This window comes from Sylvia atricapilla, chromosome 4 (assembly GCF_009819655.1).
Source record: "Sylvia atricapilla isolate bSylAtr1 chromosome 4, bSylAtr1.pri, whole genome shotgun sequence".
NCBI lineage: Eukaryota > Metazoa > Chordata > Aves > Passeriformes > Sylviidae > Sylvia > Sylvia atricapilla.
Window position 1 is genome coordinate 2,873,914 of NC_089143.1, and position 26,900 is coordinate 2,900,813.

A 26,900-nucleotide genomic window follows, 5' to 3' on the forward strand; every position below is an offset into this window, starting at 1 on the left:
ACCCTGAGCGCTCATGTCCACAGCCCGGCCTCTCTCACTGACCCTGAGGGCTGATGTCCACGGCGCCTTTTACAGCACACACACACGCCCTGCAGAAGCCCTGCGTGGTTCGTGGTTGTGCCAGCAAATCGCCGGCACCGCACCCACGCAGCCAGGCCGCACTTAGAAGGGAAAGATTCCCCAGCACAGACTTTACATGTAAAGCTCCATGACCCCTCCGGGCTCGTTTCCCCGCTCCAATCCCCGCTCAGCGGCGGCGGCCGGGGCGCGGTGCCGCCCGTGCCCGCCCACAGCCGCAGCTTCCGCCCGCTCCGCCGACATGGCCGAGTATTCCTGCGTCAAATCCACAAAACTCGTCCTCAAAGGCTCCAAGGAGAAGAGGTGAGCTGTCTCGGCGGGGCGGGCAGGGCTGAGGCCGGCTGAGGGCGGTGGGGTCAGTGATCCGATCCCTCAGGCCCGGCTCTGAGGCCTGGCGGAGCGAGGCCTTCTCACTTCTGCCCGTCTCCTCTTTGCAGCAAGAAGAAGCACAAGGAAAAGAAAAGGAAAAGGGAAGAGGATGCGGCAGAGCAGCTGGATATTGTTGGTGAGCTGCTTTGTAGGAGTTCAGTGACAGTGTGGGAACTGCAGGGAATGTGGCAGAAGCTAAGGAGGGCGGTATAGGACTTGATAAAGCGAGCATAACCCCTATAGAGATATATATAACTGCTTCTCACATCTTATCTGTATCTTGGGATCTTCCTAGATTCTAAACAGAGTAACACCAATGGGATAGATACAGATTTTTATAAGGAATAATAAAACAATTAGTTAATAAGTTACTATCTTAATGAGGTAGGAAATATTTGTAAGACAGTGTACAAAGAGAAAGTCCTGCTGTTCAAAAAATGTAAAAGTCGTGATTCTAAGTTGTGCACGTGGGAAGGGCTACCTTTAACTTTGGTAGAATTCTGTAGGAGTCAAATGTTCAAATAAAACCAGCTTGATTTGATCGACTGAGTCTAAGGATTATCACTCACATCTTTAACAGCAAGATGAAATAGTATCTCTGTTTCTCTTCTGCTAGACAATCTGGATATGGCCCCAAAACTGCAGGAGACAGATCCTGAAGGAAAAGATATTTTCCTTGTAAGATGTATCTGTGCTGCATCAGCTGAATGAATCAGCTTGGTCTGTGGACTAACACAAAGGAGGGATAAAAGCACAGGAGTTTGTAAATAGGGATGACAGCAGGTAGAAGAGCAGAACTTCCTGAAACAGCAGCAGCACCATTAAATTGGCTCTGGACTATAAAATAAAGCACAAAGATTGTGAGATAGCTATAGCAATTTTGTCTTTTGAATTTAAAGTTTCCAAGAAGACGTGGAAATGTAACCTCTTGAGCTGCTGTAGTCAGAAGTTGTGATTACTCTGTTAATAAACTGTCATGGTTTTGTATTACAGGAAACTGGTGGGCTGTCAGTAATTTTGGTGAAATTACAGGAACTATAGCTATAGAAATGGATAAAGGAGCTTACATCCATGCCCTCGACAATGGCTTGTTTACACTTGGAGCACCACATAAAGGTTTGTTCCAGGAAATTTGAAAATAATAGAGTTTTAATAATGAAGTGCCTAAAAGCACAGAACTAGCACCACTTCAAGGCAAGCAGGGTTACAGCTAAAACCAGTTTACTACAAAAAATATAATAATTCTAGCTGAAGCATGCAGATGACTTAAACCTAATGACTACCAGTTTCACTCATCTAGTTTCATGCTGGCTTATGTGTGCAATAAATTAAACTGCACTGGAGATGATTACCTGTTAGAGGCCATGCCACTTGCTGGATATAAAGCAGTATAATTTTTATTAAAACCTATAAAACGTTTATGGTGTCACTTGAAGAGTGAAATTCAAGGTAGATGAGTTTTAATGCTTATTGCTGCATCCTTGTCTTAACAGACTTGTTTTGTCACTGCACAAGAGGACTAATAAAGTGCTGGGATAATGAGCTTGTTCTCTGAATTTGAGAGCCATGGCTCTGACATGGACTTTTCCAGAACCCTGACAGTGTGTGTGTTTCATCCTCAGAGTGAGATCAGAGCAACTGTGACCATATTCTCTTGGTTTGGGGATGGAGAAGCTCTTAGCTTCTAGGATACTGAGCTGAGTTAGCTTAGCTGAACCATATTGCATTTTGTTATGAAAGCAGTAACCAACATTACAAAGAGATTAAGGTTTTCAAAGCTATGAATTATGAAACATTGTAAGTTTCTTTCAATGAGGATCATCTTTATTTTGTCTTGCTTTCAGCACTGTGAATATATGAACATAAATAAGCACCTGCATTGCTTTCTTAAAAGTGAATGCTCAAAAAGGAATTTTAAACTAAATAAATACTTTCTATATATTTAGAAATGGTCAATGTTTAGGTCTTTTTGATACTGCAGTATTTATTGGCTAATATATGTTACATTTATACTTCATACCTAACTAATGGAAAACTGATTCCTCAGGTGATGAAGGCCCTAGTCCTCCTGAGCAGTTTACAGCCGTGAAGTTGTCTGATACAAGGTAATTACTTATAATTGTAATGTTGCAAGTTTTGATACATGTTATCTTTGGATTTTGTGAGAGGTCATTTTAATACTCTTGTGAAATACATCCTCTACTACTCCAAGTAGCCTGTGATGTGCTGGATATTGTGAATTGCATGAATTAAAAATACTCTTTATTACAGTCTTCCTACCTTTTCTCTTTGAGGATTGCTCTCAAGTCTGGCTATGGCAAATATCTCGGTATAAATTCAGACGGGCTTGTTGTTGGACGTTCTGATGCAATAGGATCAAGAGAGCAGTGGGAACCTGTCTTCCAAGATGTAAGCTGTTTGGAGTAGTTTCTTTGGTGTTGCTAGTGTCTGACTGTATTTTGAGTTAATCTGTGTAGATGGGGTTTGTCTGTGAAGTAAAAGCTTTTTTGCAATCTTTTATATTGTAACTTACGATTTTCCAACTGCATTTACTGTAATTGAAAGTTTTTAAAATACTTCAATAACTGCATTTTGGCAGCTACAGGCTGCTAAAAAATGAAGGAGCCAGCAAGTCTGCTGCCTAGCTAATAAAAGAATTAAACCAAATTACAGGCACATTTGGTGTATTGTAGAAGCTAAATGTTACAAATCAAGGATTATGTACAACCTCATTATACTTTTAAGTGTGTGATATTGTTTCTGCAGAGGAAAATGGCATTACTAGCAGCAAACAGCCGTTTTATTAGATGCAATGAAGAGGGGGACATAGAAGCCAAAAGCAAAACTGCAGGGGAAGAAGAAATGATAAAGGTAATCTCTGACTTCTACAATTAATACAGGATTGGCAGGAATACTCAAACAAGCAGCTGTCTGTGTGCTATGATTTTCTGTTAATGCAGAAGTTATAATTGCTTCCTATAAGCCATCAAGGGATCTGGCCACAAGAAAGGTAAAGGAGTTCCAAGGCTGCATAAATTCTCAGTGTTTCCTGTAGATGTAAGAAGATACTTTACCACTCAGGAGGACAAGAGAGTCTGTGTGATATTCCTGGTAGTTCTAAACAGCCTGGGAGAGAAGAGAGGAATTATGGCCAAATCAGGGACAGAGAAGGGTTTACCAGAATGATCCAGAATGGGAGATCTTTTAAGAGAATCTAAAAAGACCATCTTGACTTTATCTGACCATGGAAAATATCTGTGTCTCCCCAAGTAGAGATAGGTGTCTTAACTAGTCAGAACAATAGTATTTTTAAGTCAACCTCTGAATTGTCCCTGCCAAAATGAAGAAGTGCTCCTTTGAGATGAAGACATCTTAGCTCTTAGTGTAGTATCAAGGGTTGCACTTAACATAACCCTTATTTCAGGCAGCTCTTACTTTTGCATTTGTCTCTGGTTAACCAGTTTGAAAACTGTGAACTTGAAAAGTCACTGTGACTCTCATTCTGTTATGAAGGATATGTAGTCATCTTTAACCTGTACCTTACAGTTTGTAAAATACAGGGGTTTTCTATCGTGTTTTGGTTGTGTTTTCTTTTTGCTTTCAATTATTAGATTCGTACGTGTGCTGAAAGGGAAACGAAGAAGAAGGATGAAGTTCCACAAGAGGACAAAGGAAACGTTAAACAGTGTGAAATCAATTATGTGTATGTACTTTAGAGCTGCAACAGGCTCAAGGACCTTCCTTTGCTTCTAACTGGGGCCATCTTTGGTGGAAGGGCCCATCCAACTTTTCACTCACTTTTTGTTAGCAGGACAAGGGAAGAAAACAGGATGAGAAAGCTCAGTGGTTGAGATCAAGGAGAGATGCTGTACCAGATACTGTCCCAGGGTTAACTGTGAAAACTTAGTTAAATTTATTTCCTTTTAAATGGGTGTAGATACTGAGAGACAAAAATTAAAAACACCACCTTTCTTTTTCCCATCTCCCAAGCTCAGCTTCACTCCAGAGTCCTCTACCCACTCCTCCAAGCTGCATGGGCTGTAGGTCAATACACAGTGGTTTCTTCATGCTGCCATTTTGCACTTTTAGCAGGTTTTTTTCCTTCCCTGCCTGCGTGGCATTTTGCCTTATCTTAAATACGTTCTCATAGGGATGCCACCAGCTTTTCTGGTGCATTTGGCTGTGGGTGTCTTGAGAGCCAGCATTGGGCAGCCCCTGGCCCATTCTCACAGGGAAAACCCTTACAGCTTCCCTGCAATCAGCACCTTGCAGCTACACCCAGTTCACTTCTGCTCCCTGATTTTTTATTCTAGTGGTTGGAGAAGGGCCTCTTTAGAATTTGTAACCACTTCATGCTAGTCACACGGGCTCCTTACTGCCAAAAAAATAAAGCTACAGCAGCCTTAATGCAACCTTAGTACTGGGATGGTTTGCTGGATTTTATTAGCTCAGTTATCTGCTACTTTAATAGGAGCTAAGATTCTGAAAACAGCTGCTTTGTGTTGGAAAACAAATTTTTTTAAAAGTTTCTTTCTACTTTTCTTCCCCCTTACAGGAAGAAATTCCAGAGTTTTCAAGACAAAAAGCTTAAAATAAGCAAAGAAGATACAAAAGCCCTTAGAAAAGCCAGGAAAGAAGGCACTTTTCATGAAATGCTACTTGACAGGTACTTCAAAGTGGTAGAAATAATGTATTGATGAAAAAACTACTAGGAAATGAAATTACAGTAAAACTTGGGGTACAAAAGAGGACTAGATTTCAAGGAGATACCAGTGGAAAAATGCTTAAGAACCTGAGTGTTGTGCCTGAGTCCAGGGGGTTGCCATCTTTTTTTTTTTTTTTTAATCTGGATCCCCACTTCTTTAGCTGAAGTTTGGAGGGTTGAATTTACCTGTAAATTCATTGTTTAGGAAATCTTCAACTAGATTGTTCAATTTGTTTAGTACAGAGTTGTTGAGGGATTATTCCTTTTAATCATGAAAACTGAGCTAATTTTTAATGTTTTTCAATACCTATGGTATCAGAAGATTTTGGAGAGGCAGAAGTTGCATTTTAGAGATAAATAGTATTTATTAAGGACAGCTCATGTTATCTAGTGGGATTTTTTTCCCCTGAGCTGAGACTGAAGAAACTGTCCTGAATTTTTAAAGCCTTTTATGTTAGTATATAGTATAAATATTTGCACTAATTCAGTGGGTGGGTTGCAGAAAACTATTTCTGATAATTGCAAGTGATATGAGAACACTCCTGGGCTGCTTCAGATCACACTGAATCTGAATTCCATTCCTCAGAGGACACAATGCAATTAGGATCATTGGAAGGGAAATTCAGGGTTAACTTTAGACACTGCAGTTCTGTCTCCTTAGGAAAACAAAGTTAATTAACGAATCCAAAGTGTCGTTAGGCCTTTAAATGTGCTTTGAAGCAAAGTTTAAGAAAAATTGCTTTTAATGCATTCTTAACACTTTGAGGCAGATAAAACACCCAGATGTGATTGTATTTGGTCTTAATCTAAATCTTGTTTCATTCACTCTTCCCATACAGGAGAGCTAAAGTGAAAGCAGACAGATACTGCAAGTGACATCCAGCTGGTCCATTTTCTTCTGCAACTTTGATGGCAGCATCAAATTGAGAAAGAGTAAAATATTTTATTATAATTTTTTTTATTTAAGGGCATTTTTTTATGTATCTTCAGAATTGTATTAAAATTTTCTGAAATATTAATAACTCAGTTATAAAATCTTGTTAACTATCACTTGTGAAATCTTGGCTTATATGAAGGGAATGGCTCCAACAAAAATTAAAGGTGTATCAATTAACAATGGTTAGCTATTTGCCATGAAATTTAAGCCCTGGGACACAGACTGTACACTGATTTAGTCCAGAGGGAAAGCTCCCTGGCTTTTAGTTGCCTTTTGGACAAAATCCAGAAATAAATAGATGATTGTTGACAAATGTTCCTGGGCAGAGTCAGGAATTCTTGGATAAAAATGCAGCATAGCTGTGAGGTCCACTGTGGAAAAGAGGAAGAAAAAGTTCATCATTTTCCTCCAGAGCTCCTTAGTTTGGTCTAGGACTGGGGATTAGGGCTCATTAACTAGTTGTTGTAGGTATCACACTCCATGTCCCTGCCCAGAAATGTAAGTGACTGCTCTACAATGAACCACTGGAATATCACAGTCCTGGAAGTGGATTGCTGCCAAAACTACTCTCAGAAACACCAAGGAAAAGCACTGCAAGGAGCAGGCTGCAGGCCAGAGTGACTGTTTATTGGGAATTTATTGCAGATGTCATTGATCCACAGTCCCTCGGAATCTTAAATACATCTGAAGTGAATGCTGGTGGTGGAAGTAGATTGATATTACAGCATATGATTTTCTTGCAAGAAATAAAAACTTGCCTGGTACAACCTACAAAAAAATGATGACTCAAACACAGATACACCTGGAAGCAGAAATCCATGCTCTGGTGGGGAAGGGTGCTGAAAGGACTGCTCAGCAGCAGAATAAGAGCCTGAGAATTACTCCTGAAAAGGAATTATCCATTTTATATTCGTGTAAATAGGAGAATACAGTGTGTTGAAAGTAGCTAAAAGTGATAGTAAGGGAAAAATGGACCTTAGAGGCAGGTTTGTCACAGAGTGGTGAGTTAGTGAAGTAAAAAGCAATGGCAGAGGAAATGAAATGAGATTGTCCCAAGTAGGAGAGGAATTACTAGAGCTGGCAATATTTTAGTAGCAATGGGGTTGCCCTGTATGTTGGGACTAATGCTACACCAGAGGCTTGAGAAAATGTGTTCTGAGATGGCAAGAAGCAGGGATCTGGGGAATTCACTGGAAATCTATCCCAAGAAAATGAAGTCAAATTTATAACAAAACTGTGAAAATCAGTGTTTTTAACTGTTGCTGTGAGGAGTCCTTTAGGATGTTTTCCCAGTGGAGGTATTCATGGAGTCATATTGAAGATACTACATCCTGACAGTAGTGTTAAAACAGGGAGCTTTAATTTAACTGAAACAGAGAAAAAAGGGGGAAGTAATTTGGGCAGCCTCTACTTAGGGGAGAAGGAACAGATCTGGAGAGTGGTAATACAGTACTGGGTAGGTGAGTATGAGAGAGCAGAAGGATGGACATGACTGCTAAATATCAGTGAGACCAGCTGTCAGTATGGTTAGCAAGCTAACTGTACATCTTAAGAAGCATTTTCCTTCTTAGATTTTTGAAGACTGACAGAAAAAAACTAGACTTAAAGGAGGGCCTAAGGTGCTGGTGTGGCCCCTGAAGGCAAGGCATTGTGATGGGACCACAGCTGAACAGCCACAGTCAGAAGGTGACTGGTGCTGGAAGATAACTGTTTCTGAAACTGAGAATTTCTTTACCAGCAAGAGAACTACACCAGAATCATAAAGAGGCCTCAAAAAGGACACTGTGTAATGTGACAATGGCATCATTTTGTCTTCAGAGCATTTGGAAAGAGATTTTCATTTTCCAGAGTAATTATTTTCTCCTGTTAAAAATGTACTAAGGTTGGTAAAGCATCTAGACAAAGATAATGAAATCCCTATCAGCTGTCTGTCCCAGATATAAAAGATGAGCAAAAGGGGTTGCAGATGTTCAGAAAATAACAGGACTAACTTAGACTCTTTCTAACCATAGCCCATAATAGTATATTCAGATACCAGGAAGTAAACACAGGATCATTGTCTTATGCGTATTTGTTTTCAACTGAAAGTATTTTCCAGACTCTATAGAAACTGCCTGTTCTGTTTTTAAAGAACACTCCCTTGAAAATCTCAAGGTTTATCCTGTTACACTGTAATTTTCCTCAGTTTCTAAATCCACAGATTGGTTCTGTATCTCCTTTCACCAGTGCTTAATGTTTTTCTGCCTTGGTCTCTGAAACTCTCTGCACTTCCTAACTTCTGCTCTGAGCTGGCTCCTTCCCTACACTGTTGCATGCTCTCCTCCCAAGGCTTTCCCACACTACAGTACATTTTTTATCCTTTCCTGCTTCTTAATTTTTGCAGTTCCATGCAGCTTTGCAATCAACCTTCTGCTGAAGGACTTCCCTTCTTTTTCTTGCCACCCCCAGTTGGTTTTGTAAGAGAGTTAATTGCACAGGCAATTAAGGCATGATGTAAAGACAGCATCACTTCTTTCCTGTGTGCCTAAAAATGCAGGACATGTGTTAGGCACTGCACAGAGCACGCAAGACAAACTAGAACACAGGCATCCTGGAAGGTTTTGAGTACTTTATCTTGGTGCTTCCACCAGCTGTTGCTGATGGACACACTCGTGAAGCATTCACTTGCTCACACTAAACCGATAATGCTGATACTAAAATTACACACCCAACTTGGCTGCTGGTTTGTACTTGATGTTACAACAGCATGGTCTAGTGAAGGTGGTCCTGCCCATAGCAAAGGGCTTGGAACTAGATCATCTCAAACCTTTCTTCAGTTCTATGAAATAGATACCATTTCAGTAATAATTAGCACTTATAGATGGATGCATCTCATGTTTCTCATTAGTCTTTCTCCCCAGCTCCTGCTTCCTGCACTTCTAAGCCACAAGATGGAGAAAGATCCTTCCTCAAGAACACGCCTGCCTGGCATCCTTCATTACCTCTGATGCTGGAAAAATAGGCTGGAAATGAATCCTCACAGACCCATGTCTATAGAGCAGGTATTTGTTTATTGCAGAGCTGGTGGTGAGGGGGATTTCTCCACCTGACTCCCCCACCTTTGTCAAGTACAGTAAGTGTTGCGTAGTGTCGCTGTGTCACTACAGCATCATCACATACGCGCTGCAACTAATTTACATAGCATGAGCTCATGGTTAGTTCATAGTTCTTTTGCACTGCACTTGTGCCTCCCCAGTTCAGGGCTTGCCAGGGGTCTTTGATGAAGTTTTCCAAGGTCATCTTTGCATCTGAACTTTTCAATTTTGTCTTTGGAGCGTGCACAGTTACAGTGTTCCTTGGTCTGTCTGGGCCCAACCAGTCTAAATTCTTTATTTTGTGGCTAATTGGCTTTACATTTGCCAATTTCTCATTAGTGCTGTACTTACCTATCTCTAAAGCCATCCATCTGGTCAGATTTTTACTTTTTTTTTTTGTCTATCCAGCATTAAGCAACTAGTTAACCATAAACTAGCCACTACATTGTATAGAAAGTTATTTATATAAGGTTATATAGGTATAACAAGCTATATAAATATATCAGCTATATATATTTATATATACATCAGCTAGATATATATTTTATATATATATATATTTAACACAAGCTATATAAACACCATGTAACTTTCACCTAAGTTATATATGCATCACCACACAGCCTGCCTAAAACCTCTGCAGGACACAGACTAATTAAAAAAATGACAGTACTGCCAAAGGAAAAACTGGTGCCACGGGTTTTCTCCCAGCGTTGCCAAACAGAGGCAATTTTATTTCAGACTCTCCTGTGCGGAAGTTGCCTTTTGTGGAAGCGCGACTGAAAATGAACTGCTGCGCCTTAGCGTCATTGCACGGGCGGGGCCGAGCCGAGCCGAGCCGAGCCGAGCCGAGCCGAGCCCGGCCGAGCCGAGCCCGGCCGAGCCGAGCGCAGCCGAGCCCGGCCGAGCCGAGCCCAGCCGAGCCCAGCCGAGCCGAGCCGAGCCGAGCCGAGCCGAGCCGAGCCGAGCCGAGCCGAGCCGAGCCGAGCCGAGCCCAGCCCAGCCCAGCCGAGCCGAGCCCAGCCGAGCCGAGCCGAGCCGAGCCGAGCCGAGCCGAGCCGAGCCCGGCCGAGCCGAGCGCAGCCGAGCCCGGCCGAGCCGAGCCGAGCCGAGCCGAGCCGAGCCGAGCCGAGCCGAGCCGAGCCGAGCGCAGCCGAGCCGAGCCGTGCCGTGCCGAGCCGAGCCGAGCCGAGCCGAGCCCGAGCCGAGCCGAGCCGAGCCGAGCCGAGCCGAGCCGAGCCGAGCCGAGCCGAGCCCAGCCCAGCCCAGCCCAGCCCAGCCCAGCCCAGCCCAGCCGAGCGCACCCGAACCGAGCCGATCCCAGCCGATCCCAGCCGATCCCAGCCCAGCCGCCGCCCCCGGCGGGCGGGGCGCCGTCATGTGGGCGCCGCTCCGGGAGGCGCCGCTGGCCGCGGAGCGGGGCAGGACCATGGCGGGCCGGGGCTGCGCGCTGCTGCCGCTGCTCGTCCTGGCGCTGCCCGCCTGGGCGCCGGACCCGGTGAGGCTGGCGGGGGTCGGGCGGGGGGAGCCGGGGCTCGGCCCGGGGCTGGCGGGGGGGACGCGGAGGCCGGGGCAGCCGCTGGGAGCCCGCGGCCGCGCCTCGCTGCCCTCACGGGCTGCCGGGGCCGGGCACCGCTCCTGAGGCGCCGGGGACGGCTCCCGGCGCTCCTCCGCTCGCTCTGTGAGGGCAGCAGGGCTCTGTCACCCCGCAGCAGCGATTTTCAGAAGCAAAGTTAAGAGGGGCTTGGTAAAACAGCGCCCGGTTGTGCATCTGCTGAGCGCCTTTGCTGCGGCTCACCCGCGGGGAGGAGCGCAGAGCAGGTGGACTTGGTGTGTCCTTCCTTGCTCTTTCGGCCATTTGGTTTGTTTTTTTTTTTTTTTTTTTAACTGAGTAAGTGAAACGTTTATTTTTTAGTGGAATTAGGAAGCTGGGAAGGTGACGGTAGTCGTTTGGAGCAGGCTGGCTTCCATCTCCTGGGCATGTAAAACAGTTCTTTTTGCTTCCTGGTGTATTCCTGAAGCAGCGAAGCATTCTTTCATCTCTTGGAGTTCTTAAAATTAAACTGTTCTCTATGAAGAGGACGGGTTTTAAGTATCTCTGGATTTCAAAATATTTTTTACAATCTGTTTTTAAATATTTTAGGAACATACTGTCTTTTTTATTCTTTAGTTTGCTCCAGTTTGGTGGGGTTTTTTTAGCAAATTACATTGATTTCGGGAGAACTAGTATGGGTTTTGTGAAAGGGAAGAGCTGCAGGAAATGGCATCTGGCATCAGTGTTCTCTTAGTGTCTTTTCCACAGAGAATTGGGCTTTTCTCTTACCCTCTTCTCTTCTCCCAGTCTCATCCTACTGGCCTAGAGCAGCTTACTAACACTATAATCTATCTCCAGCTTAAAACATCTTCAGGATTTTAGCCCAAAGTCTCCTGGAATGTGGAGTCATAGGAGAAAGTGCCGGCTGTCAGCAAAGTAGTAGCATTAAAGCTTGATTTGCATTAGATTTCACTTGGTACATCTTTGCACTTGCACAATATGCACTGAGGCTGCAGGCTGTGCTGCTGTGCAGCCAGCTGTTAGGCTTGGATATTTTATTTTTGTTTGAAATGCAGGGTTGCATCATTTTCTGAAGAATTCATCCTGAGTGCCGCTGGCTTCATCTCATTAAGAAAGAACACAGGGGATAAATGCCTTGAATTACATCTCAAGGTGCAGACTGTCAGTCCCTTTAGCTTTTATTGAGGCCTTCTTAACCCTACTGACCTTTTTGTCCAAACTGTGATTTAAGTTGTCTTGTCACTGTTTCTTCTGTACTGCAAGTGGACTCTTAACCTCTGTGTTCAGAAAAGTGAACAGCATTGGGACTCCTGCAGTGTTTAATGGGCATCATCCCCTCAGGGAACAGGAGCAGAGAGAAAAATGGGTTAGATCACATAGTTCATAGACCAAAAGATGCTGAATATAACAGATGGAAAATATGGGATTATACTTAATAGCTCAAAGAGATGATTTTCTATTTGTTTCTACATAGGAAGGTGAAAAATGTAAAATACAGAAATATTGAGGAAGGATGCCAGGGATGGTCCACCTCAAAAACAAATAAACAAAAAAAGTGCTGGTATTTCTTAGACTGGACAAGCTACATTCAGTCTGTTTCATATTAATGAAATCAGGCTATAATAAATAGCCTGATTTACATAAAAGATATTTACTCAGCAGTCATTAAACCATGCATTAATTTTCTGTACTGCAGTCAGTAATAACTGTTACTACTTGATTTTTTTTACACTTCACCCAATTAACCTCAACAGCTCACTAGTTTCTGTTCCACTTTTTTTTTTTCCTGATACAATCAGCCAAAATATAAATCTTCTGTGCTGCTTCCACTTTTTATTTCCATCTTTCCCCATACCATGTTCTGCTTCTCCTCCACTGCTTTATCTTCCTGTTTCGGTCCTGTGCTGCCACACTTCTGGTTTTGTGTCATTACACACATCTCAATTTGAAAGTTGGCAGTATTTAAGATAATCAAGATATGCAACCTGCTGGTCACAGTAGATTTTAAAAGGCAAAACAAAGGGAGCATTAAATCACCAGTCAAGAATAGCTGCATTTCTCTTTCTATGCATTGAAAAGCGCATTTTTAGTGGTAACCTGCTGTTTGGGTCCAACTTCCAATACCTTTTTCTAGGAAAAGGTATTTCTCTGGCTTGTCACATTGGAAACTGAAGGTGATTCTGTTATGCTGGATGCTCCTGCTTTCCTTGGACAGCATTTATTGTTCTTTGTCCAGTGTCAAACCTCTGCAGAGAGGAGAACCCTGCTGACCACAGTAGTAACCTCATAGCTGCTTACTTTACTCTGGCTGTAAGAAGTGCTTGGTGTTTTTTCTGCTGCTGCCAGAAAATTCTTTAGGCCTCTTTTTTTTTTAATCTTTTTTTTTTTTTTTTTTAATCTTCTCAGAAAGTTTTGCAGTTAATCTTTCGCTGGTGGCAAAAGACTACAATTTTTTTTTTTTGTTCCTTGTTAGACCTTTGTGTGAAAAAACCCTAAACAACAAAACAGCCCACTTCTAGTTTTCTGGTTGTCATGACTTCTGTTGGAGTTGCTGCCCGTGTGCCAGGGGAAGCTGTTGCAGTCACTTGGTTTGTTCTCACTGGAGAAGAGGCTGAGGGGAGACCTCACTGCAGGCTAGAGCTCCTCACAAGGGGAAGCACAGGGCACTGATCTCTCCTTGCTGCTGATCAGCAAGAGCACCTGAGGGAATGGCCTGAGGCTCTGTCAGGAGAGGTTTAAATTGGGTGTTAGGGAAAGGTTTTTCACCCAGGGTGGGCTCTGCCTGGCAGGTATCAAGATGTATTTTGAGGTGTTCTCAGGGTGTGATATTTGACTTGTCTTGTGCAGGGCCAGGAGCTGGACTTGATGATCCCTGTGGGTATCTTCTAACTCAGGGTATTCTGTGTATCCATGATGTTAACCTGAAGAAATGGTTAATAATCCCTAATTTCTTCAGATACCTCAATCAGTTTTGAAAGATGTACAGGTTGTTTTAGGAATTACTGGTTTCTTCACCTATACATAGACAGGTTAGAAATCTAAAAATACTACATGTAAGGAGGGAACATTTTTTCTGTTCTCTCTCCCTTTAACTGTTGCTTTCCTCACCTTTTTTGTGGCTTAGGCTTCAAAGCACTGGGAAGATAAAAATAGCTGCAAATACAGGATTAAAATCTCAGGGGAAGGTGCCAGGAGTGACATAACGTGTACCACCTTTAGCTTAAAATCCTCTGAAATCAGTTTTGCTCAGGTGCCACTGTTTCCTCTGTGACCATGGGCTCTACTGGCAGAGCAACTGAATTCTCATCCACTTTGGAACTTTTTTGTTAGAAGCTTTATCTCTCAGGAAACATATTTTGATGGAGGTATTTCCTGAAGGGCCAAAATCTGTACATCCACTGCAGTAGGATGTATACGTAATGTCACTATTTTCTGATGGATTTTAGTATTGCAGGATGGAAAATTGCACAAGACAGTTGCATCAATACTGTTAAGCATTTGTCTGGCTTTGCACAAAACCTCTGACTTTTATTGCCTAGTTAGTCATCTGACATCCCTCCTACCTCCTTGTTTTGATGCTTCCTCACTTTGAAAATTAAATGGCCTTTTGTGTGTTTGACTTTTTGTCCCAGCAATGCAAAGGCTGTAACCGCACTGCAGTCAAATCTGGGAAACACAAAACTGCTGTTCCTGTGTTGGAAAACCAAAACTCATCTCGTGCTTTCTCCCCACCAACTGGGGCCAGTAGAAAGAGATAACAATGTAACACACAGAAATCAACCCCAGTTTAGAATTTAGAATCCCAGTTCCTGTTTCCAGTTGTAACAAATTAGGCCAGTGTTTGAAGTCCGTGGCATTGTGTAAGACATTGCGTTTTCTCTATTAATGCATTAAAAACAGATAATGAGATTAGCCCAAAGAGAACACTGGCATTAGTAAACTTCTTTGTCCCAGTTACATAGATGCTGGAGATGTTGTCACAGTTTTCACTGGAACCAGCAGAATGCATTATAAGGACACACTATTAATCTAATAATTGCAGGTGAGGAGGAAGGGAAGTGGTGGAAGCATGGCTCCATATTTTGTTTGTGTTCTGTCTCCCAAACAATTGTGCTTTGGGAGCTTTTCTGTGGGCTCCCAGAGCAGCACACGTACCTTTCCTTCTCCTTAGTGAGATATATTATACTCTGAGGAGCTTACTGAGCTTCTCACATAGATGTGGGACCAAATCTGGCCTGCTGTCAGCTGGCTTGTGTGGGTGGCCAGTAGGCATTTCCTTGTATGTCACTGGCTAAAACACAGAATGATAATTGTGGCATCTATATGCATATGTTTATATGTTTATATGCATGCTTTACGTAATTAATAGAAAAAACAACCTTACATTCACTTTGAGTATGCCTAAAGTGGTTGTCAAACTTTCATTTGTGACTAAGCATGCTCCCAGGAATGAAGGTACATGTTTTAGTTACATTCCTGATTTGCACCCCACATGATGTTCACCACACTGAATCCAGAGTCGTGCCATGTACAGCTCATTCCGCCAGCTGAGGGATTGCCCAGAGTGCAGGATGCTTTCCCTGCCCCAGCTGCACTGTGCAGCTTAACACTAACTAGGAATGACACTATAAAATGGGATTCTGAATTGGCCAAACAGAACAGACTGGTCCACACTGAGATCTCAGGTTCCTGAACTTGTATGAGGAATATGCTTTTGAAGTGATCTTCATTAAATCACATGGAGTAAAAACATATACAGTTTGTATTTATCATACCCTTGTGCTTGTCCTGGACTACATTAGACAAGTTGTCTAAAGGGCTGTCAGACAGCATGAGGAAGTTGCTGCTGGTCCCTCCTCTTCCATTTTCCTCTTTCTGAAGTGCCAAGACTTTGAATTAATGACGAGTCCTAAAGGTTTGATTCAAAACTAAATCGTCTACTAGAACGATAGTGTTTTAACAAAGAAGCTAAAAGTATCTTTCATTGTCTTTGCAGTATGGAGAAGAGTGCAGGAGTAAAATGTACCCTCCTTCAGGACCAACGTAAGTAATCTGATGGAACTTGTCTAGCAAATTACAGAGAAGTTGTGATTTGCAAGTCTGAACAGGTTTTTTGTTTTCTTTTTTTTTTTTGAAACTTGTTCTGTTGCAGGTCTACAAAATGCTACTTAGAGGTGGGAAGCACCTTTTTTATCAAATGTGTTTTCAGAACCTTCTTTAAAGTTGATCTCTGGTGTTTATCTCTCAGGTTCAAAGGGAATATACCCACATATGTCATAAATCTTGATTTACCTCCCAGCAGAAGGTGGGATGACTTGATGCGTGACAAAAAGACAGAGGTAAGGCTGGCTCTGAAGCTTAGCAGATATAAAATTAGCACATGGCCTTTTATTTTGAGAAAGGTTTTAAAAGGAATACATGTGCTAAGAGTACATTTATCTGAAAGGGATATTTCCAGATGACTTTTCTAATATGATTCTATTCCAAAAGAATTGTTTGGGGACATTTTTTTTTCTGTTTAACACTTAAGCTAGCAGCTTTCAGTGTAGAGACACTGGTGTTTGGGATGTAGAGGTGTAAAAACCAGTGTGCCATAAACGAGGGTGTACCATTCCACTGATCAAATCTCCTCAGTTGTGAAGTGGAGCAGAATGAAGAGGGAGCAGTACACCAGAGGAGCAGCCTTGGAAACTCAAGTGAAACTGAGGCAGCATCTTCTCTCAGAATGCTGCATGAGATGATGAAGTGGCAGGGGGAAATTAATAACTTCCTGCCCTTTTCAGGAATGCTGGTTGTGGCACTGGTGTTTACGTAACACAATTTATTTTTTTTAATATTTGAGCCTATTTCAGACTACTTAAAACAGCTGTTCTGAAGATGGCTAAAAGTTCAGTTCAGTAATTTGTAATTTCTCAAACAAGGCCAGGGCTTTTTGCTGTATTCCTTGACTTTGGCCTTTCCACTCTGAAAGCCAGACAAATTCTACTCACATGCTAATGTTTATTTTAAAATCCTTACTTAAGCCAGTGGGCGTTGGAAGCTTCAGGTTTCACCTTAAATTCTGAAGAATTTTATCTCTTGTGTACTTTGGAATTACATCAGATGGAGTGGAACTCTTATTTGCCTGACATTTACCTGTTGCAAATCAAAAGCATGTGCTCTCATAAGAAATTTATTGAGTGTTTTTAACAAGAAATGTATTAAGCGTTTTTTTTCTTCAGTAATATCAGTGTTTAAGCAAAGAGCTTGAAATTAACATTCTGAAAGATAGGAGAGTGCAGTGTATTAAAATGTGTCCAAAGGAGCAGAAGTGAGGATGGCTTTCCTGTAATTTGTTATTTCTGGGAGAAGGACACATTGGAATTAATGAAGAAAGTTACTTGAAGAAAGCTTGAAGAGTGATTCTAGTGGAGACTTGGGGATATTTGTCACACCAAGGACATGACATTTAGCATGTTATTTAAATATGTGTCTTTTTCAGAAGTCTGTCAAGGAATTCTGTTAGTATTCTAGCAATTTGTATGCTTATGATCTTCTATTCAACAAAATCCCTTGCTCTTTTTAGCTGAAGACTGTGGTCCAGAATATTAAAGATATAGCAAATACCTTCTTCCCCAGTGGCAAAGTTGTTGACATAGTGGATAACAAAATAGTAAGTATTTTCAGCTTAATTGTTTTATTACTGTATGCTCTGACTACAGAATTAGAGTGTTTCTAAATCTGGCAATTAAACACTTTCAAAGCTTTTAATTTACAAGTTCTTAATTCCACTTCCAGAACAGAACAAAAATGCTATTTCAAACAGTCACTCTGAAATTTTGCCTTCTTGTCTGCTCTGAATGACTGAAACCATCAAACAAAGAAAGCAGGTCTCTCCCTCCTCTAATTTTATCTAAGATCTTTTCAAGTTTGGATTAGTAACACTAGACAAATATGCAACAGACTTAGTTACTGTAGCAAAACACTTGACTGAGATTTTTTTATCCTGTTCCACTTCTTTTAAACAGTAGAGTAAAATCAGGATTTGAAAACTGTAATAAATGTCTGATTACAGAGACGACTTTGACCCGGCCTCACCGTAAAAATTATTTTGATTCTGATTAAAGTAACCTTTGGCATGGAACAGGGGAAAGCAGTGTAGGGTTAGAGAGACAGCAAAAGGTGGGATCTCTGCCCCATCTTTAGTTACAGCAGATCCCTGTGTGCCTGAGTGGGGTGGATAGAGGGAGCTTTTAGAGGGGCCATGTGTGAAAGTCAGGGATGCCCATAAACACTGACACTGAGCTCCACTGCCATCGAGATTTTACCAGTCCTGCTTCACTTGTGTGTCTGTTGGTGCTAAGACAGACAGTGCTCGTGTCCACTGCTCACATCACTGTTTTGGCAAGTGAAGAGTTTTGCTTCCTTAAGTGTGTACTTGTCTTCAAAGGACTCTGCAAACATCCTCAAGTTTGACGGGCTGCAGAGAGGGCAAACACTCAATAGTTGTGAGGAAAGTGTGCCTATTGAGGAGGCTTTTGGTGTAAATTATGAAATACTGTTCATTTAAACGTTTAGCTTACAAAACTTTCCCTTTCAGGCTCATCTGACTGCCACGCTTCCTTATCCTTTCAATGAAGAGCTCCAAGGGATTGCAAATTCATCTGGGATTCCTTTGGGTAACAGTTTCCTACACTTTATTAACATAGTGGAAAGCTGGGAATACAGGCTCATTTAAAATAGCTGTGTTTACCAATGTGCAGTTAGTTGTAGACATCTGTGACTAACAAATGATTTATTAAGTAGCTAAAGCAATAAATTACATCTCACACTAAACAAAAACAGTGTCTTAGAGGAGAATGGAATAAATCACATAAACCTTTTGTTAGGATGAGACTTCTCTGTGAGCTATAAGTTCTCATTCCTAGATTTTGGGAAGTGGAACAAGTCTCAGCTCCTGTGCACCAAAATTTGAGGGAATCCTTTATTCTTGTTAGTTTTGCACTCTGCTGTGTGTCTGCTGCTGACATAGAAGTCAGAGCTCAGTTTCTTGCTGTGCTTTCTTTCCCTTGTGGTCCTTGTCCTTTTGGCTTCCCTCTGTACCTCCTGCAAAAAAATACCATTCCAGGTGAGGAGTAGGCACAGAGTTTTCCCAGAACTGAGACAGAAGGACCATAGGGGCAGTATACCTGCTGCTGGCAGCAGCTCTTTGTGGCAGTAGTGGTACATCCTACAGCAGCTTTCTTCTGTGAAGTGAATTTTCTAGCTTGTTTTGAAGTGTCCAGAGGAGGAAGTAGCAATGACTGTCAGCTTTGTGCATGGTAGGGCAGAAGGTCAGGGCATTCTGATCCCTCTATTTGCCTTTCAGGAAGCTCTTGATTTTGCTGAACTGGTCATTTTAAAGCTCAAAGGAGATTGAAATTGAAATTTTTAACAGAAATATTGCAGAATACTGAACTTTGCACTATGCTTTTTTTCTAATATTATTTTTCTGTTCATGGCAAGTTTCAAACTATTGAATTTTGTTTCTTTTTTTTTTTCTAGGGGAAATCGTTATTTTCAACATTTTTTATGAAATTTTTACTGTATGTACATCAATAGTGGCAGAAGATAAAACAGGTAATGCAATCCAAAACACTGTCAAGTTTTCTTTTATGTAGAAGATGGTCCACCTCAGTTATGGAAATACAGTCCTCCTCAACTGCAAGCAGTAAGGTCTATTAAAGAGACTAAAAGGTAATAATAATGCCTAAGGACTGATAACAAAAGGTATTCCTTGAGAAAGGGAATAAGAGTTCATAAGTCTCTTAGGTGTGTAGCTGGTGTTTCCTTCCCCTAGAAAAACAAGTACCACCTGTTAAAAAACCCCCAACCAATCACAAAAACTTCACCATCCAACAAAACCAAACCCCAACTATTTTTGAAATTACTTTTGTCCTTTTTTTTAAACCTGACACTTTCTCAGATGCAGGATTTTACATCTAGTTTCTAGATACTGCATGTGTATGCTGGTAGTGAAAAGTGAGAGTCTCTTCTAAGAAAAGAGACTCTTTCCTTCTCCTACTCAGTTCTGCAGTCCTTGTCTGCACCTGTTCCAACTTCAGAAGTCTCTAAGGGATTCTCAGAGGGCTTACAAACATCTCACTTTTAGAGGAAGCTCAAGGTGTTGCCATTGCATTAAGATAATGTGGAAAGATTAGAGGTTGAGATGGACAGCAGTTTGCAAGATTACTTGATTTCAGTTATGGCAAAACACCCCTGACCAATAAACCATCATTATATCGTGGTTATGAAAAGGGCAAGTAGAGAATGCTGTTTTCCTTGCCCCCTTTCCCAGGTGGGCTTACTCATTTCTTGGGTTTCTAAGCTGAAATTTGGCTATTTCTTTGGAAAATTGTATTTAATTATTTATTGTTGTGTAGGGAAACTGTACCACGCCAGAAACTTGGATTTTGGACTCTTCCTAGGGTAAGTACCTAAATTTGTGTCTTTTTTTTTTTTTTTTTTTCAAACCCAAAGAAAAAGCAAGCTGAGCTTGAAATAGCTACATACATTCTTTTAGTCTTCTTTGGATGTCTGTAAGACTGTGACAAGTAATTCTCCATCGTGTGTTGTGAAAAAAGCTAAAATTAAAAGATATGGGTGTTCTGCTGATCTTATGTCAAACTGCCCCAAGTGCATCAAAACAGAACAAAACACCAAGAACAGTTGGGTTTTGCTACTTTTTTCTCAGCTCCAGTTCAAACTGTCTCAAACCAAAGAAAGGCCCATGTAACCAGATCTCTGAGGCACAGGATATCTTGTTCCTTACAGGATGGGATGAAGCATCGATTTTAATAGAGGCAGTGAAATGGGGATTGGATTGGGGCTTAGTGTTTTAATGATTTCCTCCCCCTCCTCCCCAACAGTTATTGTACTGTGCTCCACTGGCACTTCCTGTCATTCCTCATTTCCATACAAACTCTGTAGTTTGTTGCCCAGCACTCATTAGTTCTCCATTCACACCCCATGATCAGGGAGTTCAGCATTTCCTCTTATTACCCCAGTATATTTTGTAATATCACTCATCCTGATGATGCTCAATGCACAGTTGGAATTTAAATGCTCATCTTAATTAAAATTCTTACCTACCTATAGAAAATTCACGTTGTCTACTGTGATTCCACCTGTCTCTTGGTTTGGCTTGTGTTGGACTACTCTCACTTGTCAGAAATACTGTGAACACGCTTTCTGAAAATTAAGGAACCTTTCAAAGCTTTTCTCCCAGAGTCTGGATTATTTCCAGAGAATTTAACAGTCTGCTAAGTGCTCTTTATCGGCCTTTTGCATACACACCAGTCTGGCTTATCTTATAAACTGGAATTGGTAATTCCCTTTATGCAGAGCAAATCCAAAGTACATGGTCTCTTTTCTGCCTTTGAGAAATAAGAATTTGGTGTCACAGGCAGCACCTGTGGCTCTCTTTGCCAGTGGGTAGAGAGCAAAGTGTTCAAAACAAACCAGCTGTGATGGTGGTGCTGGTTAATCCTGAGCAATATATTTGCTCTTGGTTCAAACAAAACTTAGTTCTTTTCACTGCCTGCCTGAGCATTTAGACTTCTTAGTTGTTCCTTGCTGGAGCTACTCAGGTAACTGCAGAGCAGTGATGGTGGCTGGTGTGAGTAAGGTCAGAGGACAGGCATCAGGATGTCTGCATGCTGTGAAGGGAAGCTTTGAAAACTGCTGAGAGAGGGAAGTTTCAAATGCTGTACTGTCTCCTGCAGGTGGGATGTTAAAAATAATTCCTGGACGTTAACTCGGGAGCTGAAGCCTTTAGTGGTACTCTTGGATTTTCAGAGAAACAACAAAACAGTGTTCAAGTCCACAAATTTTGCAGGATACATAGGCATGGTGTCTGGAGTCAAACCAGTAAGTAGGGGGATAGAGCCTTGTCAATTTGTTACAAATGCTTTAGACTTTCCTTTAACATTTAAATTTTCTACCTTCATGCTCTGCCTAGGGATGTTTTCCAATAAATGATCACTTAATTGTTCTGGTGCACAGCATAGCTACTTGAAGACAGATAAAAGAAAACCATGCTGCACCCTTCCTTGTGAAAGGAGATTGCCTAAATGAAATGTTTCTGTTTGGACAGTTCTTAAAAACAGCGCTGAATTTCAAATATGAACAGGCGTGAATACAAAGTGCTGAAGTGGTTTGAGTTTCTTGCTGTCTGGTAGCTATTGCTGTGATCCCAGAGATGAAAGAGCACACTTGGGCTGTGTAATTCTTTCTCCAATCCTTGGAAAAGGCAGTCCTGGATTTTAGGATTTTTTTGTTGGGTTTTTGTTTAATAGGCACCTGCAGTCTGAGGTTTCTATACATCTTAAAAACCAGCAGTACAGAACTATATCAAGGTGTCCAACTTAACACAACTTCTCTTTTTCTGCATGCTCTGTCTTCCATTATAGGTACCATTTCTTCTTGTAGAGCATTCCTGGCATAAATCCCTGCATTGTGTCCATTCATTTTTGTCTTTTGCATAAAGAAATTGGGAAGATTCCATTCTGAAAATGATTCAGTGTAGCTGAATTCAGTTTTCGTCTGAAACATTAGTTGGAGAAGACCGAGATCTGAGTTTGAATTGTGTGTTCCAAGTAGCATGGACTGCAGTGTGCAGCTGTGAAAAGCAATAACATACCAGGGTGTGCTTAACACTGGGACTTAAAAATCTGCCTTCAAACCAGAATAGTACTCAGAGGTCTGAGAAGGTGAAAAGAAAATGCCAATTCAGTGATGTGACACAGACCAAGAGGAAAAAATGGTCACAGGCTTGACTTGCTTAGCATAAAAGCATGCCTTGCTGATTGTCTGCCAGGTGAAAAAACTCATTTCTGCTTATTCAAGCCGTGATAAATTAGGTTGTTCTCTACATGAATTTGATCTTGCAGTCTGTTACTCAAAGAGGAAGAGTGTAATGACCAAAAAGCTCAATTGACATCTAAATTGCAATGCTGCCTCTTTATTACTGGTGCTCCTGGGCTGGGAGTGGCTGAAGGTTGGTTTGTTTAATGCTTTTCAGAACTTGTTCACTCTGACAATGAATGAGCGGTTCAGTCTTGATGGTGGTTACGTGGGTGAGTAATGCTCATTTCTCTATTATTTCTACACAAGTTTCCCAGACCTTGGGAAAACCAGTTACATTAATAAACACAAACGGTGAAAAGATTGCAGATGAGTAAGATAAAACACAGCTCATTTTAAAACCAGCTGTGAAAGTTAGAATACCATGAGTGAAGAGTCTGAAAACAAATTATTGTGATATTTTGCAGGAATCTTCGAATGGTTTCTTGGTAGAAGAGATGGTATGTGGATGGGCTTTCTTACAAGAACAGTATTAGAGAATGCTACAAGGTATTCCCTCTCCCTCTAAATATTATGCTCCTTTAATTTATGCTCTGCTTTGCATTCAGCTAGCACAAATACTGTAGATGTATGCTTAATATCCAGTGATATTCCTCAAATATTTTTTCTCAGATTTCTTTTTTCCTGACGAGCCTGTTGGTAAGTGTGTAACAGCATTCTGCATCAAAGCACATCCAACAGGTACTAGTACATTGTAGGAAGTAAGCAGAAACAAAGCTGTTACACAGTAAATTAATTCAGTGGAATATGACACAGTATGTCATCATTTTAGTTTTAAGTGTAGAAAAAGTGCAAAGAGCACCGCTAAACAATCAAACTAAGTACAAAACGAGACAAGAAGCTTTACTTAAATGTGTTCCTTTATCATGATCCTGTTTTCATGTGCATGAAAGGGGAAGACAGGGTTAACTGCCCAAACTTTTCCTGGGTCTGTGAAACTTGTTCTTCAGTACTTCAACCGTTTATAGCATTTCATAGTCCAACATTATCTTACCCACAGTTACCAGGATGCAAAAGACAGACTGGCAAAAACAAGACTGCTGGCTCCAGCTTACTTTATTCTGGGTGGAAAAAATTCTGGAGAAGGGTGTGTGATAACTCGCTCCAGGACAGCTGCTCTGGATATCTGGGAGTGAGTATACTTGACCTTGACCCCTGACTCAGTCTTCCAGAAGGAGCCAGGTTCCGCCAATAATTGTGTGCTCTGTTTCTTGTGACTCCTGTTGTACAAGAACTTCTTTACCATCATTAAAAAATACCACAGCAAGCCTAAAAAAATACACCTGTATACAGTATATAGTGTATACGTGTGCTTATTGTATACTTAGAGAAGCAAAACACAACCTTAGGCCTCTTTTCCAGCCTTGATATCAAGAAGGGCACGTGGTACGTGTTAGAAACCAACTACGATCGCTGGAAGCCTCCTCTGGTGCTGGATAATCGTCGAGGGCCTGCAATGAAATGCCTCAACCAGACAACACAAGAGGTAAACATCTTCCAGAGCCTCGTATCCTGCTGGTCTGCAGCTCCCCAGGCTGCAGGACTGACCTGACACAGCCAGGAGCATTCAGGATATTTCAAGGACAGCTGTAGTGACACAAGTGCCTGATGGTTTTGTGATAACTTGTCTCTGCTTCTGGGTTACAAGAAGCTGGCTATTTACATGGGAGAGGTTTGAGGGGGTTTTGTTCATTTGTTTGGGGTTTTGGGGGGGTATTGTTTTGGTTTTCTGATTGGGTTTTGATGGCGATTTTAAAAATTGGATTTTAAAAATTGGATTTTCGAGATTCTTTTGGGTTTGGTTTGTTGTTTTTAATTCTTTAGTTGGTTTGTTTTGGGCTTTCTTTTCATCTGGGTGGGTTTCCTAAATTTTCCTAGAAGTATTTTCAGCAGCTGCATGTGCAGGAAGGTACACTCAGAGACTCTTTGAGAAACACTTGTGGTGTTTTCAGGGTAGTTTTACCAGTGGAATCAAACACACACTCTAGAGCAGCAAACACACTCAAGTGTGCCATGCTCTACTAAGATCTGGTCTGGTCAAATTTTTGCAGCCCACATTCTTCTGATATGAAAATGTTATGGGTATCTTCAACTCTTAAAGCTGTACCTTGTTATTTAAGTGAGTAAAAAAGTTCTCAGCATTTACATTAACAGGTTAATGGCCCTTAATATCAGTGTATTGTTTTCTTTCAGAATCTCTCCCTACCAGCAATTTATGATGTTCTCTCCACAAAGCCTGTCCTCAATAAGGTAATGCTTCTATTTTTGCAGGAAGTTTAGAGTGGGGAGCAGACCACTAACTCCTGTACATCTAAGGAGGAGGCTTCAGTGGTACATTCAGGGGTTTGTAGGTAAAAACATGAATGTAAAAACAAATTTCACATTACTTTGTAAAAGCAATATGTAATTTTTATACAATTGGAATAGCTATTTTCCAAAGGGTCTACAGCTTTAAAATTCTCAGTAGCCTGAGCCCTTTCCTCATAACTGGCCCTGATTTGAGGCAGCAGCCCACAGACATCTTGAGCACCCTTCTAACCAGAATTAATGTGTGTTCTATGTCTTTGTAATTCACATAAAACAAGTTAATATACCTCATGATTTAGGCATACTACACACTTGTTATTCTTGCAACACAAAAGGTTTTACTCTGACCTTGAAATTTTGGTGTTTAGGAAAAAAAAACCTTAAGGAAAGAGTTTTTAAAAGTTTTTGAATGATGAAGTTTAGCTCCTGTGTTAAGTGGAGGCAGCATTTTTAACTGAGAACATAGATAATTCATACTTGCATGTTGCTGACTGAAGTAGGTAAATGCTCATTTTAGCAGAACTGCTCAGCTGTATCGGGGAGTTTTCACTAATTCCTGTAACATGGTTTATTTTCTCTTTCCCTCTCTCCCCTGTCCCCATCAGCTGACTGTGTGCACCACGCTGATGGAGGTGTACAGTGGCCATACAGAGACTTACCTGCGGGAGTGCCCAGATCCCTGTAGCCCTTGGTAGCCCTGGACCTCTCCTGTGCTGGAAGCTGCTTGTCCCAATTGGCAGTCCTCCATGAGAAAACGCTTCTGGAAAGAGATTACTCAGCCTAACTCCTTTCTTCAGAAATCTAATGGCTCTGTAGGAATGGCAAAGTGCTTCTAACAATGAAGGACCCTGTCTCACAGCAGACTTTCTTGCTTTCTGACCAGCAGTTCTGCTGACAAGAAATGTATCCTCGTGAGTGTCTGGTGTGATTGCAGCCATTTCTGACAAATGAGTTCAGCAGGTAGTTCTAGATCTCTTCAGTCTTGGCAGTATTCTTGTGCTGTTGTTGGTTGAGGGTTTGTTAATTTTTGATTTTTTGGTTTGGTTTATTTAGATTAAAATCCTTCTAAAGAACACAAGTTGTAATGGCACCTACCAGGCATCAAAAAAGAATTTGGTACAAGAAGACCATCTGGTACAATACAATTCTGTTATTCTTTCAAAAGCACTTAAAATGAATTGCTATTGTTCTGGTCTAATATGAGGATATGTCTGAAATGCCCTTTTATAAAATAACCTACCCAGTGTCATGTTTAGTTACAGAAACAAGGTCTTGGGGAAACATCTGAAACAAGATCTGAGCCAAGAATCTCTTGCAACTGATTTATAACTTTTGCTGAAGCTCTTTCTTGGCCTGTTAACAGATGTGGTTTTTTAGCTCAGGTTTTTCTGTTGTCTCAAAAAAAACCCCTAATACAATAAAGAAAAGATACTTTGTGTGACCAGAGTACACATGTACTGATTTCATACTTCAGCCTAAGACATCATGCATGTTAGATACCACACAGCATTAACTGCTTTCTTTTCCAAATAGACTGTGTCTGAAAAACTGATTTCTTCTGGTTTTGTAAACTGCTGGTTAAAGCTATTCTCCTAATAAGGTACTTGGGTTGTGTTGGGAGGATTTTGGTAGGTTGGTTTGTTTGGAAAGTGGGGAAATGAAGCTAAGTCGGATGACATCATTGTCTGGAATTCAAGTTAAGAAAGAAAGAGAAATAGTAGCACCCTAAGGAGGCAGATAATGGAGAAGGCAGTAGTTTTACCTGTGCCACTGGCTGCATTGCTGGAACTTACAGCTCTAACTCTTGTGTTCTCTTGCACATGAAGAGAAGACACTGCAGAGTGAGCTTAGGGCTTGGTATCCATAGTGCTTCCCTTGTAATCTCTTCCTAACCCCTAGGAAAGAGGTGATGTTCATATTCCCATTGCACCAGGAATCCTAAGTTGCCAGGAGTGTAAGGGAAATGTTTGCTCTCTCTTTGGTGTCTACAGA

At 41.4% G+C, this 26,900-nt stretch overlaps 2 protein-coding genes across 2 annotated transcripts; both read left to right on the plus strand.

Moving 5' to 3' along the window:
- The first annotated feature begins 300 nt into the window (after positions 1-300).
- On the plus strand, positions 301-6,269 carry FRG1 (FSHD region gene 1). The gene is made up of 9 exons (XM_066316921.1): positions 301-381; positions 516-583; positions 1,441-1,563; positions 2,495-2,552; positions 2,742-2,856; positions 3,214-3,318; positions 4,059-4,150; positions 5,003-5,113; positions 5,992-6,269. Exons 1-9 carry the CDS (start codon positions 320-322, stop codon positions 6,026-6,028), a joined length of 771 nt encoding a protein of 256 aa, XP_066173018.1. The 5' UTR covers positions 301-319; the 3' UTR covers positions 6,029-6,269.
- A 4,250-nt stretch (positions 6,270-10,519) lies between these two features.
- Positions 10,520-26,352, plus strand: ASAH1 (N-acylsphingosine amidohydrolase 1). Its single transcript, XM_066316922.1, has 14 exons — positions 10,520-10,661; positions 15,715-15,761; positions 15,967-16,057; positions 17,284-17,370; positions 18,298-18,376; positions 19,242-19,316; positions 20,120-20,165; positions 21,461-21,605; positions 22,759-22,813; positions 23,009-23,090; positions 23,602-23,733; positions 23,964-24,087; positions 24,795-24,851; positions 25,514-26,352. Exons 1-14 carry the CDS (start codon positions 10,542-10,544, stop codon positions 25,601-25,603), a joined length of 1,230 nt encoding a protein of 409 aa, XP_066173019.1. The 5' UTR covers positions 10,520-10,541; the 3' UTR covers positions 25,604-26,352.
- Positions 26,353-26,900: the final 548 nt, after the last annotated feature.